The 19,007-nt window shown below is 42.3% G+C and overlaps 1 protein-coding gene across 3 annotated transcripts in view; it reads left to right on the top strand.

The window, feature by feature from the left end:
- Positions 1 to 19,007, top strand: part of PACS1 (phosphofurin acidic cluster sorting protein 1) — an 80,177-nt gene that overhangs the window by 48,443 nt on the left and 12,727 nt on the right. For 2 of the 3 annotated variants that reach the window (XM_060269481.1, XM_035097679.2), the window contains exons 9-19: positions 494 to 654; positions 3,412 to 3,505; positions 4,402 to 4,482; positions 4,594 to 4,709; positions 7,353 to 7,491; positions 8,453 to 8,560; positions 9,912 to 10,018; positions 13,653 to 13,807; positions 14,776 to 14,886; positions 15,549 to 15,651; positions 16,623 to 16,665. In XM_060269481.1, the coding sequence (XP_060125464.1) occupies positions 494 to 654; positions 3,412 to 3,505; positions 4,402 to 4,482; positions 4,594 to 4,709; positions 7,353 to 7,491; positions 8,453 to 8,560; positions 9,912 to 10,018; positions 13,653 to 13,807; positions 14,776 to 14,886; positions 15,549 to 15,651; positions 16,623 to 16,665 (1,218 nt within the window). The remainder of the gene's footprint in view (positions 1 to 493; positions 655 to 3,411; positions 3,506 to 4,401; positions 4,483 to 4,593; positions 4,710 to 7,352; positions 7,492 to 8,452; positions 8,561 to 9,911; positions 10,019 to 13,652; positions 13,808 to 14,775; positions 14,887 to 15,548; positions 15,652 to 16,622; positions 16,666 to 19,007) is intronic. The other variant, XM_035097680.2, reaches the window with a different exon arrangement.

Below are 19,007 nucleotides of genomic sequence, written 5' to 3'. Positions count from 1 at the left end.
TATATTATAATTTATACCCTGCCCATCTGACTGGGTAGTTTTATGAGGGTAGTTTTGGGATTATTGGTATGGCCTGGAGAAAACTGGAAGAACCCTGCTTACATTTCAGTAGCAGGGGCTCCTTTTACCTCTGGAAGTTAGATTCAGGTGTCTGCATGTGTGGGTACAATCAGAAGATGATTTGGCTTGCTGTTTTTGTCTTGTATTTTCATTATAAGATGTGTCTGTCGCTTATCTATTTAAGAATACAAAGCAATATAGTTTTGTTTGTGTGATCTGAAGGAAGACACAAAATTTGCTAATAGTTTTCAGGTGAAACTTTCAAAAACCACACATTTGCATCACTATGCAGAAAGAAGATACAGCATACAACTTAGCAGAAAGTTGCCCCTCTGAGAAACAAATAATTCTGGGCCTGTCTTAAAGAATAGGAAGTAGTGTATTTGGAGCCTAGAAGTTTTGAGCACCCTGGTAACTATGCCTTTTTTAACAGGTCGGGTTTGGACTGGAACATGTCTCCAGGGAGCAGATCCGGGAGGTAGAAGAGGATCTGGATGAGCTCTATGATAGCTTGGAGATGTACAACCCCAGTGACAGTGGCCCTGAGATGGAAGATACAGAGAGCATCCTCAGCACACCAAAGCCAAAACTCAAGTAAGTGTGACTGGAAAAGTTGGACACCTTCGTGTGTGTCAGAGCTGGGAACCAAGATTCCTGTGCGAGATATAAAACTGCTGATATGCTGTTCTTCCACAAAACTCTGAGGCCTGAGTGACTATGCTTAAGTTTTGTTTTCTTCTAACATCAAAAAGATTTCTATTTTTGAGTGACTGAAGTGACAGAATGCATCACTATGCATAAAGAGGGTTGGTGTCAGATGTTAAAATTTTAGGGCTCTTTAACCAAGTATCAGTCCTTGGGAAAGTATTGTCTGACTTCTATGGTTTGATTCTGGAACCTTTTGTGGATAATGCCCACTGTTTTTAAAACATTCCTCTGCCACCTTGAGACCCAGCAACTTTAAAATACAAAGCCTCAAGATTTTCATAAAGCTGAATTATGTGGGAAATATATGTGCATGCTGTGTGGTATGCTTGTTGACGTGCATGACATATTTTCAGGGGTGGATTATTTTCAAGCACTCCTGAGTTTCTTTTAAATTCCATTCCCTGCCGTATTTGGATGGCTGCATGAAATGTGCAGAACCTTGTCCTGTAGTTCTAAGCGTGCAGCAGGAAAAAGTGAAGTTTGTGCATAATTGAGGCAGGGAGGGAGAGAGTTCTTCCTCTGGCCTCCATTCTAAGGAAACACATTCTCTTCCAACAGGATTCTTCCACTGTAGCTGCCAACCCACTCAGTTCCCTGTGCAGTCATTCTGTTCCATAATATGTCACACCGTGTGTGTGTGTGTGTGTGTGTGTGTGTGGAAATCATGAAGGGTGGACCTTGCACCCCTCCCTGATTTTGGGATTTGTATTCCGCCCATTTCCTTTCCTTTTACAGAATCATTTTTTAAACTGAAGCTTAATCTTTGTGGTTGGATTATGTTACAGTTCTGTCAAAAACAATTGATCCCAACTTCAGCATGTGTGGCTTGCCTGTGAGCCATTCTGATTTCCTGTTTTTCCTGCCCAGATAACTGAAGCCAGTCAAAGCTTTCTCCCTGTGTCTCTACCCCCTATTCACTTGAGCTGAATGCTTAAGAAGTCAGCTAAATAAAATAAAAAAAATTAGCTGGGAAGGCATGCCATTTGGGTCTAGAGGCCACATTGCCACTATTTAATTGCAGCTAGTGGACCAGGCAGAAAACAAAAAGTGACCAGAAATGCAGCCATCTCTACTGCACGCTTGTATTAGCTATTTGTGTCTTGCCCCTTTTCAACCAAGAATGGTTTCTTACATTAGAAAGCAGTTTTTGTTTACTAGGCAGCAAGCGCAATAAAAGCAAAATACATAATGATGTGACAAAAATGTAATACAGATAAGTTGATTAATTTATTTTTTAATTAAACAACAGTAAACTAAAAAAAACCTAGCAGAAAGATAAAACTTGATCATGAAAGTTGATTCCTACAAACTAATAAAGTCCCAAATGTCTTGGGGGAAAAGGATAGCAAAAAATGAATCTGAAAGGGAGTGACATTTCTAAACCATCCATGCCACTCTTTAGAAGGTCCTTGGTAACCCCTACCATGAACACCCCACCAAATTTCAATATAGCAGAACAGGAGCTCCCAACTGAGAGGTTAAAATGCCTATGGAGGAAGTATGGACCACACCAGCAGAAGTACAGTTACAGCTCCTTGTTTAGCTAGCAGAGTTCCTTTCTGTTGGAGACAGGAAAATGAAGCTTGAGACTCAAAAGTAGATTGGGGCAGGTTTGGGTTGTTGGTTGTTTATTTTTATTTTTATTTTTATTAGCCTTGCACCTGGTCACAATAGAAAGCAGCAACAAGTTTCTCATGGGTTTAGTAAAAGTGACCTCACAGCTAAAAAGGATTCAGTTTCTCCCTAGTAACAAGACACACCCAACAGCTTCTGTCCTGTTCCTGAAGCCATGGTCCCTCCCATCTCCAGGTTTCTTCCTTAGGAAACCCTCTCCTGTTCTTCAGAAATTTTAGTTCCTGGTAGATGAGTCTTCCTGAGTTAGATTAAAACAAACAACCCAACAGGGAAGGATCAAGGTGAAAGCTGTCATTCACAGTGTGGACCTGATTTACCTGAAGGTTCCTATGCCTGTATTAAGGTATCAGAGCTGTAGTTTGTCCCAAATAGCTTATTTTCTGTGCCTTGGCTTCCCTTTTTATGTTTATTTGCCAGCCTGAGAGAATGGGAACTCTGAACCAAGAGTTTGGAGTTGTCATCGGCTATAAAGAAATGAAACAATGTGGTGATGAGTTAAAATTTTGCAGAGGCTTCTGCAGTAGTATTTTCCCCACTGTACTACTTGAGAAGTCAAATTTCAGCCTTTCGGAGGGAGTAAACTATTGTAGATCAGGAGTGGGGAACCTCAAGCTCGAGGGTTGAATGCAACCTTCCAGGCCTCTCTGCCACTTTGGGCTCTGTGCCACATCTCTCACTGTCCCTGCTCCACAGCCTCTTCAAGCATGTTTGCCTGGCTGGAAATTTGCTCTTGAACTCTGATAATGCTTCTTCCTTTCATGAATGGAGACCAGAGAGAGGTGTGTATAAAAAGGGTTTCCCATCCCTGTTGTAGATCATCTATAAAAGAAAGCCAAGGTTTGTTCCACTATTAATGCAAGTGGAAGTTCTAAATGGAGAAGAATAGCTGCTGTGATCTAACTACGGTACATTGTTTTTTACGAATGTCAGTCAGCCTTTTTACCCTGCCCCCTGTAAGAATGTCTCCCCCCACTCCCCTCTTGATTTCACTGCTTTGTTCTATACTAGGCCTTTCTTTGAGGGAATGTCACAGTCAAGCTCCCAGACTGAAATTGGAAGCCTTAACAGCAAAGGGAGCCTCGGCAAGGATGCCACCAGCCCAGTAAGTAACAAGGATGGAGGAGCCATGGATTGTTCTTATTTACTCTACCAACCTTATCATTATGGTGAATTCTAATTAATGCAGAAGGAAACCAATCTCAGCCTTTTACGAGAATTATTACCATATTCTACTGGTTGTGTCCATGTGGAAACAATGTTTTTCAGAACCACTGTTGTGAACTGATTGCTGTGTCCCTGTCTGAAATGAATGAGATTGGTCTGTCTTCTGTCTACATGCTGTTTGCAAAGCTAAGATGAAACCCAATCTGCCTCTAGCTGTGTACCTGTATTCCAATGAAGGGTGGAGTGTGTAGAAGGGATCAAATTGGCCGGGTGTAACAGTTCCTGTGATTTATATTCATATTTATTATTTTTAATATTTAAAAGGGGATGGGACAGCAGGGCAATTTGGAAGCAGTTCTTTTAAACTCCTCTCCCCTTCCTTTAGGTGCTGTTAGTCCTGCAATTAAAGCTTAGTAACAAAGAAAATGGGAAAATGTGCCCCAGCACTGAAGGCTCTTCTTATGGAAAACTCCCCTCTAGAGCATGGCTTGTAATCAGTAGTGATGGGTGTTGTAGTTCAACAACTACTGCAGGGCCACATTACACCTCAAAATTCTTTGCCTTTCCTCTCCTTCTGACTCCAACACAAGTTCCCTTCCTGAAGGACTAGAAACTTGTGTTTGGAAACTGGGTTTCTCAGGGATTTGAAGGGTGATTTACCTTCGATGCTAAGGATCAATTGTTGTCACTCCCAATGCTAAGAAGTAAAAAGGTCCTAGCTTTATAATCTGCATAAACAACAAATCACCTAGTGACTGTAAATATGATCCTTCTGAATCACAGCTTGCTTTTTTCATTTTTTCCTATTTCTCTCCAATGCTGTTATTTATCCAGATGGAAGCATCCATGGGGGACAAACTGAAACCTACCCGGAATAAAAATGCAGATGACAGTATCAACGAAGGAGACACACTGGTAGGTACATTTGTCCTTTACTGCTGTTAGCAAATGTCCTCACCAATAGTATAATCACCTACTTTTATGACTAATATTAATTCTGAATGCTCTTCTTCTTCCCTTCTCTAGGAAGGAAATGGTCAGGATACATTTGGAGACTCAACCACCACCTTGGTCATCCCAGAAAAAGTCAAGACACCTATGAAGACCAGCAAGGGAGATCTTCAGAGCATGGCATCACCTAGGTAGTATGCACCAGGTTTTGCTTCCTTACATATTGCTCTTCCAAAAATTGGCCAGAACACTCTGTCAGCTACAGCAGGGGTGGGGAACCTGTGGCTCTCCAGATGTTGCTGGGCTCCCATAAACTCCAGCCAGTATGACCTGTGGTCAGGGATGATGGGAGTTTGTAGTCCCAACAACATTTGTAGGGCCACAGATTCCCCTTCCTTTAGCAACAGTATATCTGAAATTCCATGACAGGGCAACTAGTAGCTTGTATTTTCGCCAAAGAGATAAAGATGAGGATAAAAAAAGGTCATTTCCTCCTCCCTGCAATTGAACAGCATCTGCCATCTTTTCTTGGAAGGTTAGCATCAAATTCTTTAGCTATCTTGAAAAGAGGAGATTTTACTAAATTGTTCATGAGTAATTTACCTAGATTGCATACATACACTGCCCCACATTGGTTTGAGTAACACCAAGGGGGGTGTCCTTACCTCAATGAACTTTTAAGTCACAACAGCCTGGGACAATGGAAGATGCACTGAATGAAATATGAGCAAACTGCAGATACACATATTTAGGCTTCATTTCAATAGGAGTTGAGGACCTGGGGGGTGTAAGCCAAAGGCTGCCCGGAAAAGGAGAATTTTGAGGAGGGGTTTGAAAGAAGAGGAAAGGGGCATGGCTTACGTAGCCTTGTCAAGGCATAAAAGGAAGAAAGGGGTGAGTTGTATAAATGAGGAGGAAACTCTCAGCCCAGGGCAGGTCGCAGGTGGGGGGAGGTACAACAAGGCATAAGGGCAGAGTTTATTTTCAGAATGCTTTCCATCGACACTGAGTAACCATACCTGCCTTATGGCATTATTGGTGGTCCAGGTCAGAAGGTGTGGCTTTTGGACAGGTTTTACCCCTGGCATCTCTCTGGAAATTAACTCCTGGATCTATGCATTTCTGTCTTACGTGTTCAACACCTCCCACCCTAAGACTCAGACTGCCTCTCCCAAGATTGATTGATTCTGTGTTCCCCAGTGAAAACTTGCTACTGAGCAGTGGTGGTGGGTGAGCATGGAAAGATTCACTGGGCCAGTGGCTGCTCAAGAACTTGCCCCCTTTTGTGCATTCTGAATTTTCATGGAAATACATATATTTTGGGGGTGGGAATGGGGAGGGTGTCTCCAGCTGCCCATATGTCATGCATGGAGAATCTTTCCCCCCTCCCAAGAGTTGTGTTCCCTTGGTGGGTAAGGCAAACCCATGCAGCTTCCCACACACCTATCCCTCCACACACCCCATTCATCAGCCTTCTATTCATTTCACACTGTCCCTTGCACACTGTCCCTATTCCATTCCTCTTCTCCCACCTCCTTCCTCCCAGCATGGCAGTTATGCTTTAGAAGGAAGGCCTCACTTGTGCTAAGCCTAAATGTTGCATTGTGGGAGTGCGACCAAGGAATGGAAACCATGGGCTAGATGCAATAGAACTGGGCCTTCACCACCCATTGCTCCTCGTGTCTTTCTCAGTTGAATTGTTCAGTTTTCTTGTGACTAGTAGTGACTCTTCAATCACAAGAGTTCAGCACTCAGCTTCTGATAGCAAATGGTGCAGCTTCTTAAATTCCTGTGACTCAGGCACCTAGGTAAGAATTTGACCCCCAAGTGCTCTGTTCTGTTAGAAGTCTTTGCTGTTTGGTTGCTATCTGAAATGTGCCACATCTGCCTTTCTCTGTGGTGCTTGGGGAGGCAGCAGATGACTACTGCTTAAATGCAAAGGTGATACATTCCTAGGGCACCTCCTGCTTCTCCTTTTGCAAAGCAGATGCTTAGCAGCTGACATGCTCAGCAGCACTTTGTTTGTTTGCTCAGCTCCTCCTCTTTGTTTCCTTTTTTCCTTGTTCAGCGGTGGCGGCAGCTCTATGATCCACTTATTTACAGAGGGCATCAAATTCTCAGAATGAGAGTTTGCACCTTTTGCTGAATGCCTCGGATGGCAGCAGAAGGTTGGATGTGCCTTCGGGCTCCCTCAAGCTCATTGCCATTCTGGGAAATGTCACTGGATAGAGGGTGGTTTCCTTGTAGCATCCAATTCGAGACTGAATCTTCAACTGTTTTTCTACCTGATTGCATTGTGATTCCTCTGAGAGTTGCTCTCTTTCTCTATATCATGAACTTGCAGTAATTGATACCCAAGGTTGTGCACATTCTTCTTTCTCCCCCACTGCCACCAGGTTCCTTATGTTTATTAACATTCACTTTACGTAGCTGATATAGCCTTAAGGGTGTTCATTTTTCTCTGCAGTAATGAGGGCTAGAAACTTGGCAGTGTGTGTTGTTTTTGGGGGTTGTAAGGTGTTAGAATATTAGATGTTACACTATGGTAGTAAGCCTGCAGGCACAAACACACCCTTGCAAATTGTCTCAACTTAGTGGAGCTAGAAAAAAAATCCAAGGCTCTGTTGGTTGGCTGGCTGGCTTGCTTCCTCGCAAGTATTAAATGTAAGATGGGATCAGTTAGTTCTGAGACTCTGCTAGTTTCTTTGCAATGACCTTGGATCAAAGTTTCTGTGTTCCCCTGCAGGTATAACATGGTTTGCATTCTTCTTTCCATGTTCAGTAAGTTTGGAGAAGATGAGGCATTAATATCATTGTTTTTCTACCGGTCACAGCAAAATGGACAGTGCTGCGCACACGCCCCGGCAGAAACGCAGCACTCCACTCAAAGAGCGTCAGCTTTCAAAACCCCTCAGTGAAAGAACCAACAGTTCGGACAGTGAAAGGTCACCAGATCTGGGTCATAGTACACAGGTAACCAGCATTCAGAGATTGCAGCTCTGGGGCTTAAACATTCTTTCCCTAATTTTGGAGGAGGAGTGGAGGTGGCATTCCTTAAATACAGACTTGATAAAAGCCAACTGTTGTTGGGGTAGCTAGTTGCTGTAAGCTTATTTGAAGTACTGCAGTATCTTTCCAGTTGTATGTAGTCAGCTCTAAAGAGATCCTGAATCAAGTAGGCAAAGTTGTTTGTTTGTTGCATTTACATCCCATTTTTCCTCCAAGGAGCTCCAAGGTGGCATACATGGTTCTCCCCCATGCATGCTATCCTCACAAAAACCCTGAAAGGTAGGTTAAGTTGAGAGACAGTGACTAGTCCAAGGTCACGTTAGTGAGCTTCATGACTGATTTGCAATTTGAACCTTGGTCTCCCAGGTCCTAGTCTAGCATTCTAATCACCCACACTGGAATTTTTGCTTCTAAACTTAAATCCAAGAAGGAAAGGAGATTGGAGCTGTATGATTAATTAGTAAAGGGTAAGGAGCATTTGCTATGAGAGATACAAAACCTTTCCCCCCACTATCCGTCAGACTTGGAAGCTTGTCCAAAGTCCTCTTTTTATTTTCTGAGTTTTTTCCAGATACCAACCACTTACGTTGGATTTTTTTTTTTTTACAGTCACAGGACTTACAAGTATTTCCCCCTTCACCTGCCCAATAAATGTAGGCATGAGGAATGTGCATTTCTCAAATTATAGTATCCTGCTGAGGAGTAAATAAGTTGTGGGGGAGAATGTAATTTCCCATAGTATTAAAAGGTGCTCCTAGAAGTATTGTCAGACAGCAAGAATAAGAGGAATGCGTCTCTTTCTCTCCCCATCCCCTCTCATGACATATGCATTCCTGCTCCATGTTGCAGTTGATATTATTTTACTTTATATTTGAGTTAGCAGTTATGTCAATGAACCATGCTTAACCATGCAACTTTCCCCCAGCAGATTCCTCGCAAGATTGTTTATGATCAGCTGAATCAAATCTTAGTGTCAGACTCAGCCCTGCCAGAAAACATCATCCTAGTGAACACTATTGACTGGCAAGGCCAGGTAAGGAGGTTGTTGCTGTGTGTGTGTGTGTGTGTGTGTGTGTGTGTGTGTGTGTGTGTGTCCGTGTGTCTGTCCTGTTCTTTGCACCATCCCAGTCTCTGGTCAACAGAATTAAGTAAATTAGAAAAAAGAATGTGTGCTGTTGTCCCTAACTGGTTCCATTTTCTGAGTGCAGAATGTAGCTTTGCCTGTAGAAACCTGGACTTGCTCCCCAAATATTAAGGAATACAAATTATTGTTATTATTATTTAATAATAATAAAACAATAGTGATATTCTTATGCACTATTGGTAAATGTAACAATTTACAGAATAACATAAATAGGTAGCTTCCAATACAAATGTTTAACAGTACTAAGATAATGGGTGGGGATGTCTTCTTATTACCAGTTAATAAAGGTAATTTCCCCAACCATCAGAACCAGATCCTGCAATTCAGTCCCAGCAGAATAAATTATTCACTTTAAGCACATTTTTTCAATGATGTTTGATTTATTAGGTAAACTCAATTTAGCATTATTGGCAATCAGAAGTGGTTGTGCTTAATCGGTGTCACTGAAGCTAGGCTACATGGAAAATTAAGCACCAGTGGGATTGTGCAATATTGGCAAGAGGATACTGAGTAGGAATGAAGAGCCATAAAGAAATTTTGCCCCTTCAACTGGCCATTAAATTTCATCCCAAGCCCTGTCTCATGTCAATATGTAGAGAAAATGTATTTATCTTAACTATATCATTGAGGCTGTTTGGTTAGAAGCCAGGTGTCTTGTATAAAATGAAAGTTAGCATATTCAGAATTTGACAGCTAACCCAGATTCTTCACTGAATGTCATCCAGTAACTGAATGTTTCTGCCAATGGGAAAAGGGGAGGGTATATTGGTGCCAGTGAGAGGCCATGTCTGGGTTGATTATCTTGAGATTCTGCTTTGTCCTGTTGAACCCTCCTTCGTATAAGCCAGGACCTTAAGTGACTGGAACAAGATCCTCAAAAAAGGAGGGAATCATCTTAAAACAAATGGGTCTGTCACACAATATTTCATACCCATTGTTGTCCCACTGCACCTTGATTGCTTTCCTCCACTCTTACCTACTAGGGCAGCAATAAGATGAGTTTCAGATTTCCATCACCTGAGTCGTAACTGTGTCATGTTAAGCTTGTATCCAGGGTGCTGAATGGTGCTCTGTTACCAAACCTTTTGTCTGAGGTCATGTGGCCAGTGATTGCTAATCAGGGAAGAAGGGGTGTTGTGTGGCAGTTGTGTAAACAGAGCACCAAATCCCTTGCTTGCTTGCTTGCTTGCTTGCTTGCTTGCTTGCTTGCTTGCTTACTATGTACTTGTTTTACTTCCAGTATGTAGCTGATCTCCTTCAGGACCAGAAGAAGCCAGTTGTTTGCACATGCTCCACAATTGAAGTGCAAGCTGTCCTCTCTGCAATTCTCACGAGAATCCAGCGATAGTAAGTGCACAAAGCTATATCTGTGGTGTCCCCATTTTTATACTATGGAATTTGCCCTGAGAAAATGGGAAAGAAAACCAGATTCCAAATTGCTTGAAAAGGATGCCCCAATCCACTTTGATTAGGGCTGTCCATCCTTGTCTGCACTCAAATAACTGAAACATCACTTATCCTTAGAACTAAAGACTCTTGTCTGGCAGGAAGTATGGGGGAAGGATGGTCTTTATATCTGCAAGCTTTCAGTACTCAAATGTGTTTACAAAAGTACCTGCCTCCTTCCTAAGGCAGGCACACAGAGAGAAGATAAGGGTTGTGTACAAGGCATGCTTTGACTTCAGCCACAGGAAGGGAACACAATCCTATTGTGAAAGCTGCCTGTATGCAGAGTAAGAAAGGGGGGGGGAGAGGAAGAATTCAGTGTAAGTGCGCAAATCTCCCATCTGGGTTTGATGCCTTGTAGTCAATAACCTATACATAGATGAGTTGCAGATGAGGAGCATCTGTGAAACCTTCTCCACATTTTAAAAGTCTCAAATTCTTCCCAGTGCCTCTTGCAGGACACTCAGTTTTGGGAATATGTGTTCTGAAGTTACGGTTCTTATGACCACAACTCAAAGAGGACACATTGCAGGTCAATCAAAGAAGACACCTTGCTAAACAACAGGTCACTGATAACAACCCAGTTCCTACCATACAGGATTGGCATCATCACAGATCTCTGGTGGCTCCACTCCACATTGCTCTAGTATCATGAAAAGCAAAGCAGCCTGAGGCCATTGCTGCAGCTGGAATAGACACATACATGCCCCCCCAGTGTTGATCCTCATTCCTAAAAATATTTTATTTGTTTAATCGTTAGTACTTGCACCTTCAGTAAAAGCAGCTTCCAGGACAGCCACTGTGGAACTTATTGGAAAATATTTTAACAAAAAGCAACCATCTATTAAAAACCACAGAATCAAACACAGCATCATTGGTGGGGCTAACTAGAATAATTAAATTGCTTTTGAAATAAAAAAAATAAAAAAATTGTCCAGTAGCACCTTAGAGATCAACTAAGTTTGTTCTGGGTATAAGCTTTCATGTGCATGCACACTTCTTCAGATATACAGTTGCTTTTGAAAGTTCCTTTTAAAAGGCTTGGGAAAACAAAAGGCTTTACCCAGCATGACAGTGAGGATGAGAGTCAGGTCAGGTTCTATCCGAAAATGCACCCTTCACAGCAGTGGCGGAGCTAGGGGCTTTGGCACCCGGAGCGGGGGTGGCATGCCGCCCGTGGTGATGTCACCCCCCCCCTCAGGGATGGAACCAGGGGCGGTCCGTCCCCCCTTCCTACGCCACTGCTTCACAGTTGCCATCTGCTTGACTTTAGAAAATGAGAGTGCTCAGGAAAGGGCCTTGGAGTTCGTAATGAAGGGGTAGATGCTTTTAAGCTTAAATGCAGATGTAACCTTTCTCTAGCACATTCTATTGTTACATCGGCTTGAGTCACCAGAGGAACAGCAACTACATTGTTTCAGTAACATAAGGACAAGCCCTCAATATTTATTTCCATCCAGCACCATAATCCAATAAATAAGATTTAGTTGTGTGCTCCTGGCTCCCCTGGGCTTCTTTGCCATTTTCATGCCAGAGTCATCCTGGAAGCTGCTGAAATGCAGGCCTGCTTTGCCGGCATAGGCTGGACTGGCTGCCTACAAAAGAGGCTCTGCCCTCAAATTCCAGCATCTTCCTCTCTCACAGCCATGATGGGAAGTCAATACCCGTATAATTAGAAGGACCTTTCTTCACTGTACTCTTTGTCACTGCAAGATGACAGTGGTTGGAGAGGGCAAAGTGCAAGTCTCCCAGGACATGATTCACACTATACTGTTTTGTCAGGTTAACTGGAGTCATCGCTTAGCTCTGTCTAATGCCAGGGCACAGGCCTCAATGCATACAAAATAATGAGTGCCTTTTGAGCATGTGCTTGAGTACCCACTGTCAGGCACCAAACATGGAAACAGATCTTTAAAAGCAGATGCCATGCAGGATTGAGCCCCAGCACCTCTCAGAAATTAAGTACATGCAGAAATTTGGCTGCTTTTAATTTCAAATTCTGCATCATGACATAAAGATGCCTGTGTACTTTTCCTCTGCTTGAGACTACACCTTACTGAAATTCAAGGTAGGAGAGATCTCTGTGCTTGTTGGAATCGAGGTGAATTAGGTTTGGCTCTTCCCTCATCTCTCCCTAAAGTTCCTGCTCCTCATAGACTCTACACTGAGGGTAAAAGTAAATGTTTGGGTTCTTAAAGAGTTTGCAAGCTTTCCTGGTCCTGCTTAAAAGAAAAATACTGTGTTATGTGTTCTCAGTGTTGTGTCTAGAAGCAGTAAAGCTGTAGGCATCATTGAGGGGTGTACAGTAAATGCATTTTTCTCCAGCTCTTCAGTGCCCTCTAGTGGCCTTTGGTCATGCTGCTGATTTACAGGTTAAGACGGATGCTTGAAGCTTTGAAGAAGTGCTCACTTGTTCAGTGTGCAGGAGCTTACAGTTCACAAACAGTGAATCCCTCCCACCCTCATAAAATACATTTAAATTGCTCTTTCAGATGTATGGAGCATGTAAGGTTCCTAATAGCTGAGATATAGTCTGCAGAAGGTTGTCGGCACATTGTAAAAAAAGTGGAGCTACCATTTCACCACTGTGGCTTGTAATGTGTGAAGGGGAGATATTTATATCTCCTAACATGTGCTTGGGCAGTGCAGTTCATAGCTTTTGAGTGCATATTCACCATATGTGATATCACACATACCTGGCCTATGCACATTAGTGGGCATCATGGGAACATGTGGTGGCTAAATGAGAGCTCATATTTTCCTGTAAAGTTTGAAGCAGCCTTCTAACTGAGTGTGAGTGTTGACAAGCTAGTAAATTGCAGTGCATTTAAATTAATGGCCTAGGAGCCATAGGATTGTTGGGAAGTAAGTGACTGTGGTCTTGATGAGTGCCTGGATGAGAGAACCTTGCAAGTCCTTTAGGGCTATCTACAAGGAAAAGTTGGAGATAAATGAAATAAAGGTCCCTTTGAAAGATCAGGCTGTGCTTTAATTAAGCCTCGGCATGTATTAAGGCAGGGTCCCCAAACTAAGGCCCGGGGGCCGGATGCGGCCCAATCACCTTCTCAATCCAGCCCGCGGACGGTCCGGGAATCAGCATGTTTTTTCATGAGTATAATGTGTGCTTTTATTTAAAATGCATCTCTGGGTTATTTGTGGGGCATAAGAATTCGTTCATTTTTTTCCTTCAAAATATAGTCCGGCCCCCCACAAGGTCTGAGGGACAGTGGACTGGCCCCCTGCTGAAAAAGTTTTCTGACCCCTGTTAAGGCCTGTGGTTATATAGTCCTTAGTCTGAAGAAGCCAGAGTTGTATTGCTGTGGCACCTCCTATTTTAAGGAAACAGTTCCTTGCAACTCCCTACTTACTTGGGTGGGGTGTAGGTAGATCATATGCATGGTTTCTTTTTAAAACTAAGAAAGAATTCCCAGTTCCACCACTTCTGTTTTTCCCTTCTGCAGGTAGATACTACTATAAATGCAGAGCCTGGTGCACAACTATCTTAACTGTCCTCTTCTTTCTTTCCACCCATCAGCTGCAACTGTAATTCCTCCATGCCACGTCCTGTGAAGGTGGTGTCTGTCGGGGGACAGAGTTATCTCAGCTCCATCTTGAGGTTTTTTGTGAAGCAATTGGCAAACAAGACATCAGACTGGCTGAGCTATATGAAGTTTCTCATCATCCCACTAGGTAATACCGCCTGTGGCTCGCTCGATTGGTAGGTGGCTATTGAGTTACACATCTGAAACCCGATAGTTCTACATTTCAGTGACCCAAAAGCCACCAGGTATAGTAGCTCTCTTCTTACATACAGAATGAATGAGCTGAACTGACATACCTTCCTCTACTCAGTCCAAAAAACGAAGCCACCAATACTTGCCAAAAGCTCACTCAACGCAACATTCTTTCTCTGGATTTTTTTACAGCCCATGATACCCTTCCTCAGAACCAGTGGACTCAGTTTCAGTTGTTGAGGGCAAAATTTAATTGGTGGGTCTGAGCTTTAAAAACGTACTTGCTCAGTTTTTGAGGCTGTGTTTTCATTATGATGTGGTACTGAAGTAGGGAATGAAGGGCAAAATGTTGAGGTGGATGTTTCCTTTTAATAATGAGTGACATCTTTTGTTATCTCACACCTAAGTGTTTTCTAAAGTCAGTTTTGTTGAGTATTTGGGAATAAGAAAATGCTTAGGTTTACGCTAAAGCTGGTAATCAATTACAAAAATAATAATGGCTGAGCAGCCTCAATTTTTTTGTAGTGAAATATGTGATGTGAATTTCCCAATCATTGGGGGGTAGTTTTCTTGGGCTACAAAGAGATTACCCATTTTTGTCTGTGAATAATAAGAAGCACTCTACAAAAGGAGTGTTGTGGTAAAGACAGTTGCAGTTTCTATTTTTTAATGGCTTTCTGATGCCAAAGGGTCTGTTGCCTCAGCAGCCATCTGTCGGTGCTAGATATGTGTAGCTTGCCAAGGAAAATCATAGCAACACAAAGGGAGAGGTGGGAGTATTGGGTTGTTTTTGTTTTTATTATGTATTTTGTGTTTTTATATTGTGATTTTATGTTATGAACTGCCCTGAGACCTCCGGGTGTAGGGCAGTATACAGATTTAAATAATAATAATAAATAGGCCTTCCTCTCATTTCTCCACCAGGTTCTCACCCGGTAGCCAAGTACATGGGCTCTGTGGATAGCAGATACAGTGGTATGTTTCTAGATGCCACCTGGCGAGAACTCTTCAGCAAATCTGAGCCACCTATGACGGGTAAGAGCAAGTTTTCAGTTCACAGTGAGTTATAGAAGTAACATCTTTCAGAAAGGTCTTTATTCTGTCTTGCCAGACTGAGGACTCTCTTGTATATGTGCTGCTTTTATGTAAGTTAGAATCAAATTAAGGTGAGAATCCAAAGAATTTGTATGGGTCTTTTGGTATTACACCAAACCAGTGCTTGGTAGATGTGGACCCCTCCCTGTGTCCAGCTAGTGTTTAATAAGACAGTGTTGTCATTGGCAGACAAAGGTAGGCCATAATGTCATTTGATAGAATGAGCAATTCCAGCCAAGATGCAAAGTCACCTTTCTCATGACACTTGTAAGTTTGAAGACACAGAGAACTACATATTGATCAGCAGGATTATGGACTAGGTGGAAAATTTGGGCAGCTAGGGTTGGGGTTGGGTGAGATAATGGCATTTACCACACCAGGATAGGGTCCATACTTACACTTGTACATCTTTTTGTTAATCCGAGTTCTCCTGCCTCCCTCTCCCCATCAGCCATATCTCTGGCTTGTCACTCTTTGTGCCTCAGTGACCAACTCCTGTATCTTAAAGCCAGCATCTTGAAGGTTCTCCCACTTGCTGGCTTGGGTATTGCTCTGTGTGCCTTTCCTGCTTGACGCTCTCCTTGGGTTATCTTCTTCCTCAGAGCCTTTTGATGTGGTTGGCCGAATCATGCAGTATGTCAGTGGAGCAAACGTGACCCACCAGCTGCCTGTGGCCGAGGCCATGCTGACCTGCAAACACAAATTGTAAGTCCTTCCCCACCCACCCCTCTGTCATGGGCTTTTGATTTCAGCGTGGTGGGTGAGTGGGCTCAAGTTGCCTCACCCACATAGCTAGAAGAAACCTAAATGTGAACTATAATGTTTGCAGTGTCTGTATTTATTGAAAGTTCATTCAGAATCCCCTTTCTCAGTCTTCATTTTGTTTGTCTGCAAAGCAACACTGAGATAAACCACTGTAAAAAAAAGTGGAAGGTGGCTTGCTTGTGGTTCTCAAGGAAGGCTAGTCTGTGCATTGCGATGTACTGGTGAAAGTGTTGTGGGCACATTGCAATGACACACACGTGTACTCACGTGACAGCAATTAGGTTTGAAAAAGTGTGTTGGCTTTCTCTCCCCACCCTCAAGCCTAATGCGGCTAGAGATTATCTTCTTGGAGAGTATTGCTAGGGAGGCACAAGTCACTCTTCCATCCTCAGCTGCAGTTTCCAGGAAGGTCACTTCCTTACCCACAGCAATTAAGCTTGAAAAAAGGACTTCTATTGGAGCCAGTAGAAGGCTTCTTTCAAGCCTAATTATGTGTGGCTGAGGAGGGGGGTTAGCTAGGGAGAAAGTTTACTGTGTGCCCATGTGAAGCTGCTGTAAAACAATCAGAGCTATAAATTCTTTTGGAATCTCTTACATATGGAATTATTGGACCCATGTGGTACCCTTCTTTCAAGAGTCAAGAGTCCCAATGTGAAACCCGTTGCCAAGTGGAAGCATCCTCCACACTGAGGCTATAATGTGATGGGACTGACCTTCCAGACTTCATGTTCTTTTTGTCTAGTCGTGTGCTTGCATAATGCTGTTTCTTGAAGCCCTAAGTTTATGTTCCAGTTTCATTTGTCAGATACATAAAATAGAAAAGAAGGTGGGGAAAGCCTTTGCCTTTCAGCATTGTTTGTTTTCTCTTTTCCTGTCATTTGGATTTTTAATGGCTGTTTCTTTACCCACAGCCAAGATGAAGATTCTTACCAAAAGTTCATCCCTTTCATTGGGGTAAGAGTGTTACATTTCTTGGATTTTTCATCTCTGAATATGAACGTATCTTATTCAGGGCCAGTTTACCTGAACTCTTTTATAGCTCTGGTAACTTAGATAAAGCCTACTTTTTGAAAACAAATGTGTGTGCATTTCTGTAGCTGTAGTTTAACTTTGGCAGCCACCTCACTTGCAGAACTGTCATTTTCACCTACTGTGTTCCTTACCCTGCTGATGCTGAACGGAAGTTGTTGTTAAAATTGAGATGTGGTATTTAATCAAATGACATTGTGTAATTTAGCTTGGGCTAAATTTATCTTTCTGAGTCGAGGACTTGGGAGTAAGCCTGCCGGGATCCCATCTGATGAGTGGTGAAGTCATAAACAAGTGAAAGCAGGCTTCCCATGTTGAAGAGCTCATATAATTAGACTTGTTTGTTTGGTTTTTAAATACCAGTTTCACTGTCCCTAAATTCAGGCAGCTAGCAGAATGTTGGGGGTGGTTGACCAGTTTGTAACCAGTTTGTAACCTTGCAAATAGAGAGGTTGCATACCTGAAACATGGTTTTCATAGTGCAAATCTAATGCTTAACCATGGTTAATGAATGCAATAGTTAATTTGCATACATTCTAGCCATGGTTTCACCTCCTGGTTTGTGGGTAATCCTTATCCACAGCTAAGTTTGCTTTCAACTGTAACACTTAACTATGGTTAAGGAAACCAAACCAGGGGGCAACGCATTAAGTTTCCAGATAGCTGTAAAGTGAATGTAGCTTTTTAAATAAAAAAACCCACCCAACCCTGACGTTCAGAAGCAAAATAAGGAAATGATGACAGCAGCACTGTTGCAATCCACTTGCAATCTGCTAGATATTGGTTAACATCACCATCCCTTCATCACTTCCCTGGTTACTGCTGCCAAGAAAATGCCAGAGGTAAAAAACTATGCAGCTGCCTCTGAGGAGATGCTCTCGCCCCAAGCAAGGATGAAATCATGTTGGGAAAAGATAGCTTTATTCCCTTGTGGCCACTGTGCAACCTTTGATGAGCAGTGCTTGTAGCATTTTTGTCACCACTGCCTTTTTTTAAAAAAAGCTCTTAACATTTCCTGTGTTTGCATTTCTGTTTTTATTATGAAGTGCCTGTTGTCAGCCAGAAAGTCAGTCAGAATGTAAACATTTCTAATAAAATAAATAAGCTTGCACATTTAAGATCAATGCCCTGTATATTACCCCACCTTTTGTTTCCATAGGGCACTTTGTGCTCTTGCAATATACAAGGCAGCTCACTTTAAATTGAAATGTTGCATGAAAATACATCCTGTACAATTAATGAAGCATAAAGTGGGGGCTTTTTGCAGCAACTGTCTGTCTGTGATCTTTGAGCTTAATTTGATGGTGACTGAGGAAGGCCAAGAGGGGTGTACTTGATTATATTTTAATGGTTAGAGGGGAAACTGTTGCCTCACCTACATCACCACTGGTCTAGGTTTATCTTGACTCTTTTATTGCACATGATTTTGGGGGGGTAGATGGTCACAAATAATTATTTGGAAGAAACCTTTTCTCTTGCCAAGGCACTCTATCTCAGTTTTTGCAATTGTGGTGTTATAAATCTTTTGGAGATTTGTTATTTGCAGGCCTCTGCTGCATCCTCAATAATTGAATCTGTTTCAAAGCACAGATCTCCCAAGGGAGGGCCCATGCAAAGCAAAAAGTTATCTTTCCTCTCTCTCTTTTTTTAAAAAAATTATTTAATCGATTTTTTGATACAAACATCAACCACAAAAGACACATACAACAAAAACCATAAGAACAGTAATAACACAATTTGGCAATTCAGATTTGGATACACTAATATACCTATGACTACACCTTTTTAAACAATATTTTCCCACCTCTCTCTCCTCCCTCTACTTCCCACCACTATCTGCCTGATCGCTTAAATATTAGTTCCAGATTTCTACATATTTATTCATTCTTATTTTGCGTTGACATGCAATTCATTCATATGTAGCTAATCTGTCCAGATTATCAATCCATGTGCTCAATGGAATCTTTTTGCGGCTCTTCCAATTCATCAAAACAAGTTTTTTTTTGCTTCTAATATAGCATAAACTCCTGCCTGGCACTCAAAGTCTCTGCTAACAAATTTGCTCTCCCTTTTCTCTTCCCACCCTCACCCAAACATATTGGGCTATGTTTGACAAACTAACCTCTGCTTTGACAGAGGAGGATCTTAAAGGTTAAAGAAAGCTCATCGTGTTTGCTAGTGTGGCCATTAGGTGGACATGAGGGGACAACTCTTTCCCTGCAAAGGAACTGGTGTGCCTGGCAAGAAAGGCAATATTCCCCCCCCCC

Source organism: Zootoca vivipara, chromosome 17 (assembly GCF_963506605.1).
Source record: "Zootoca vivipara chromosome 17, rZooViv1.1, whole genome shotgun sequence".
NCBI classification, from domain to species: Eukaryota; Metazoa; Chordata; class Lepidosauria; order Squamata; family Lacertidae; genus Zootoca; species Zootoca vivipara.
Note: the sequence above shows the minus strand (reverse complement) of the source record. Positions and strands in the feature narration are given on the sequence as shown.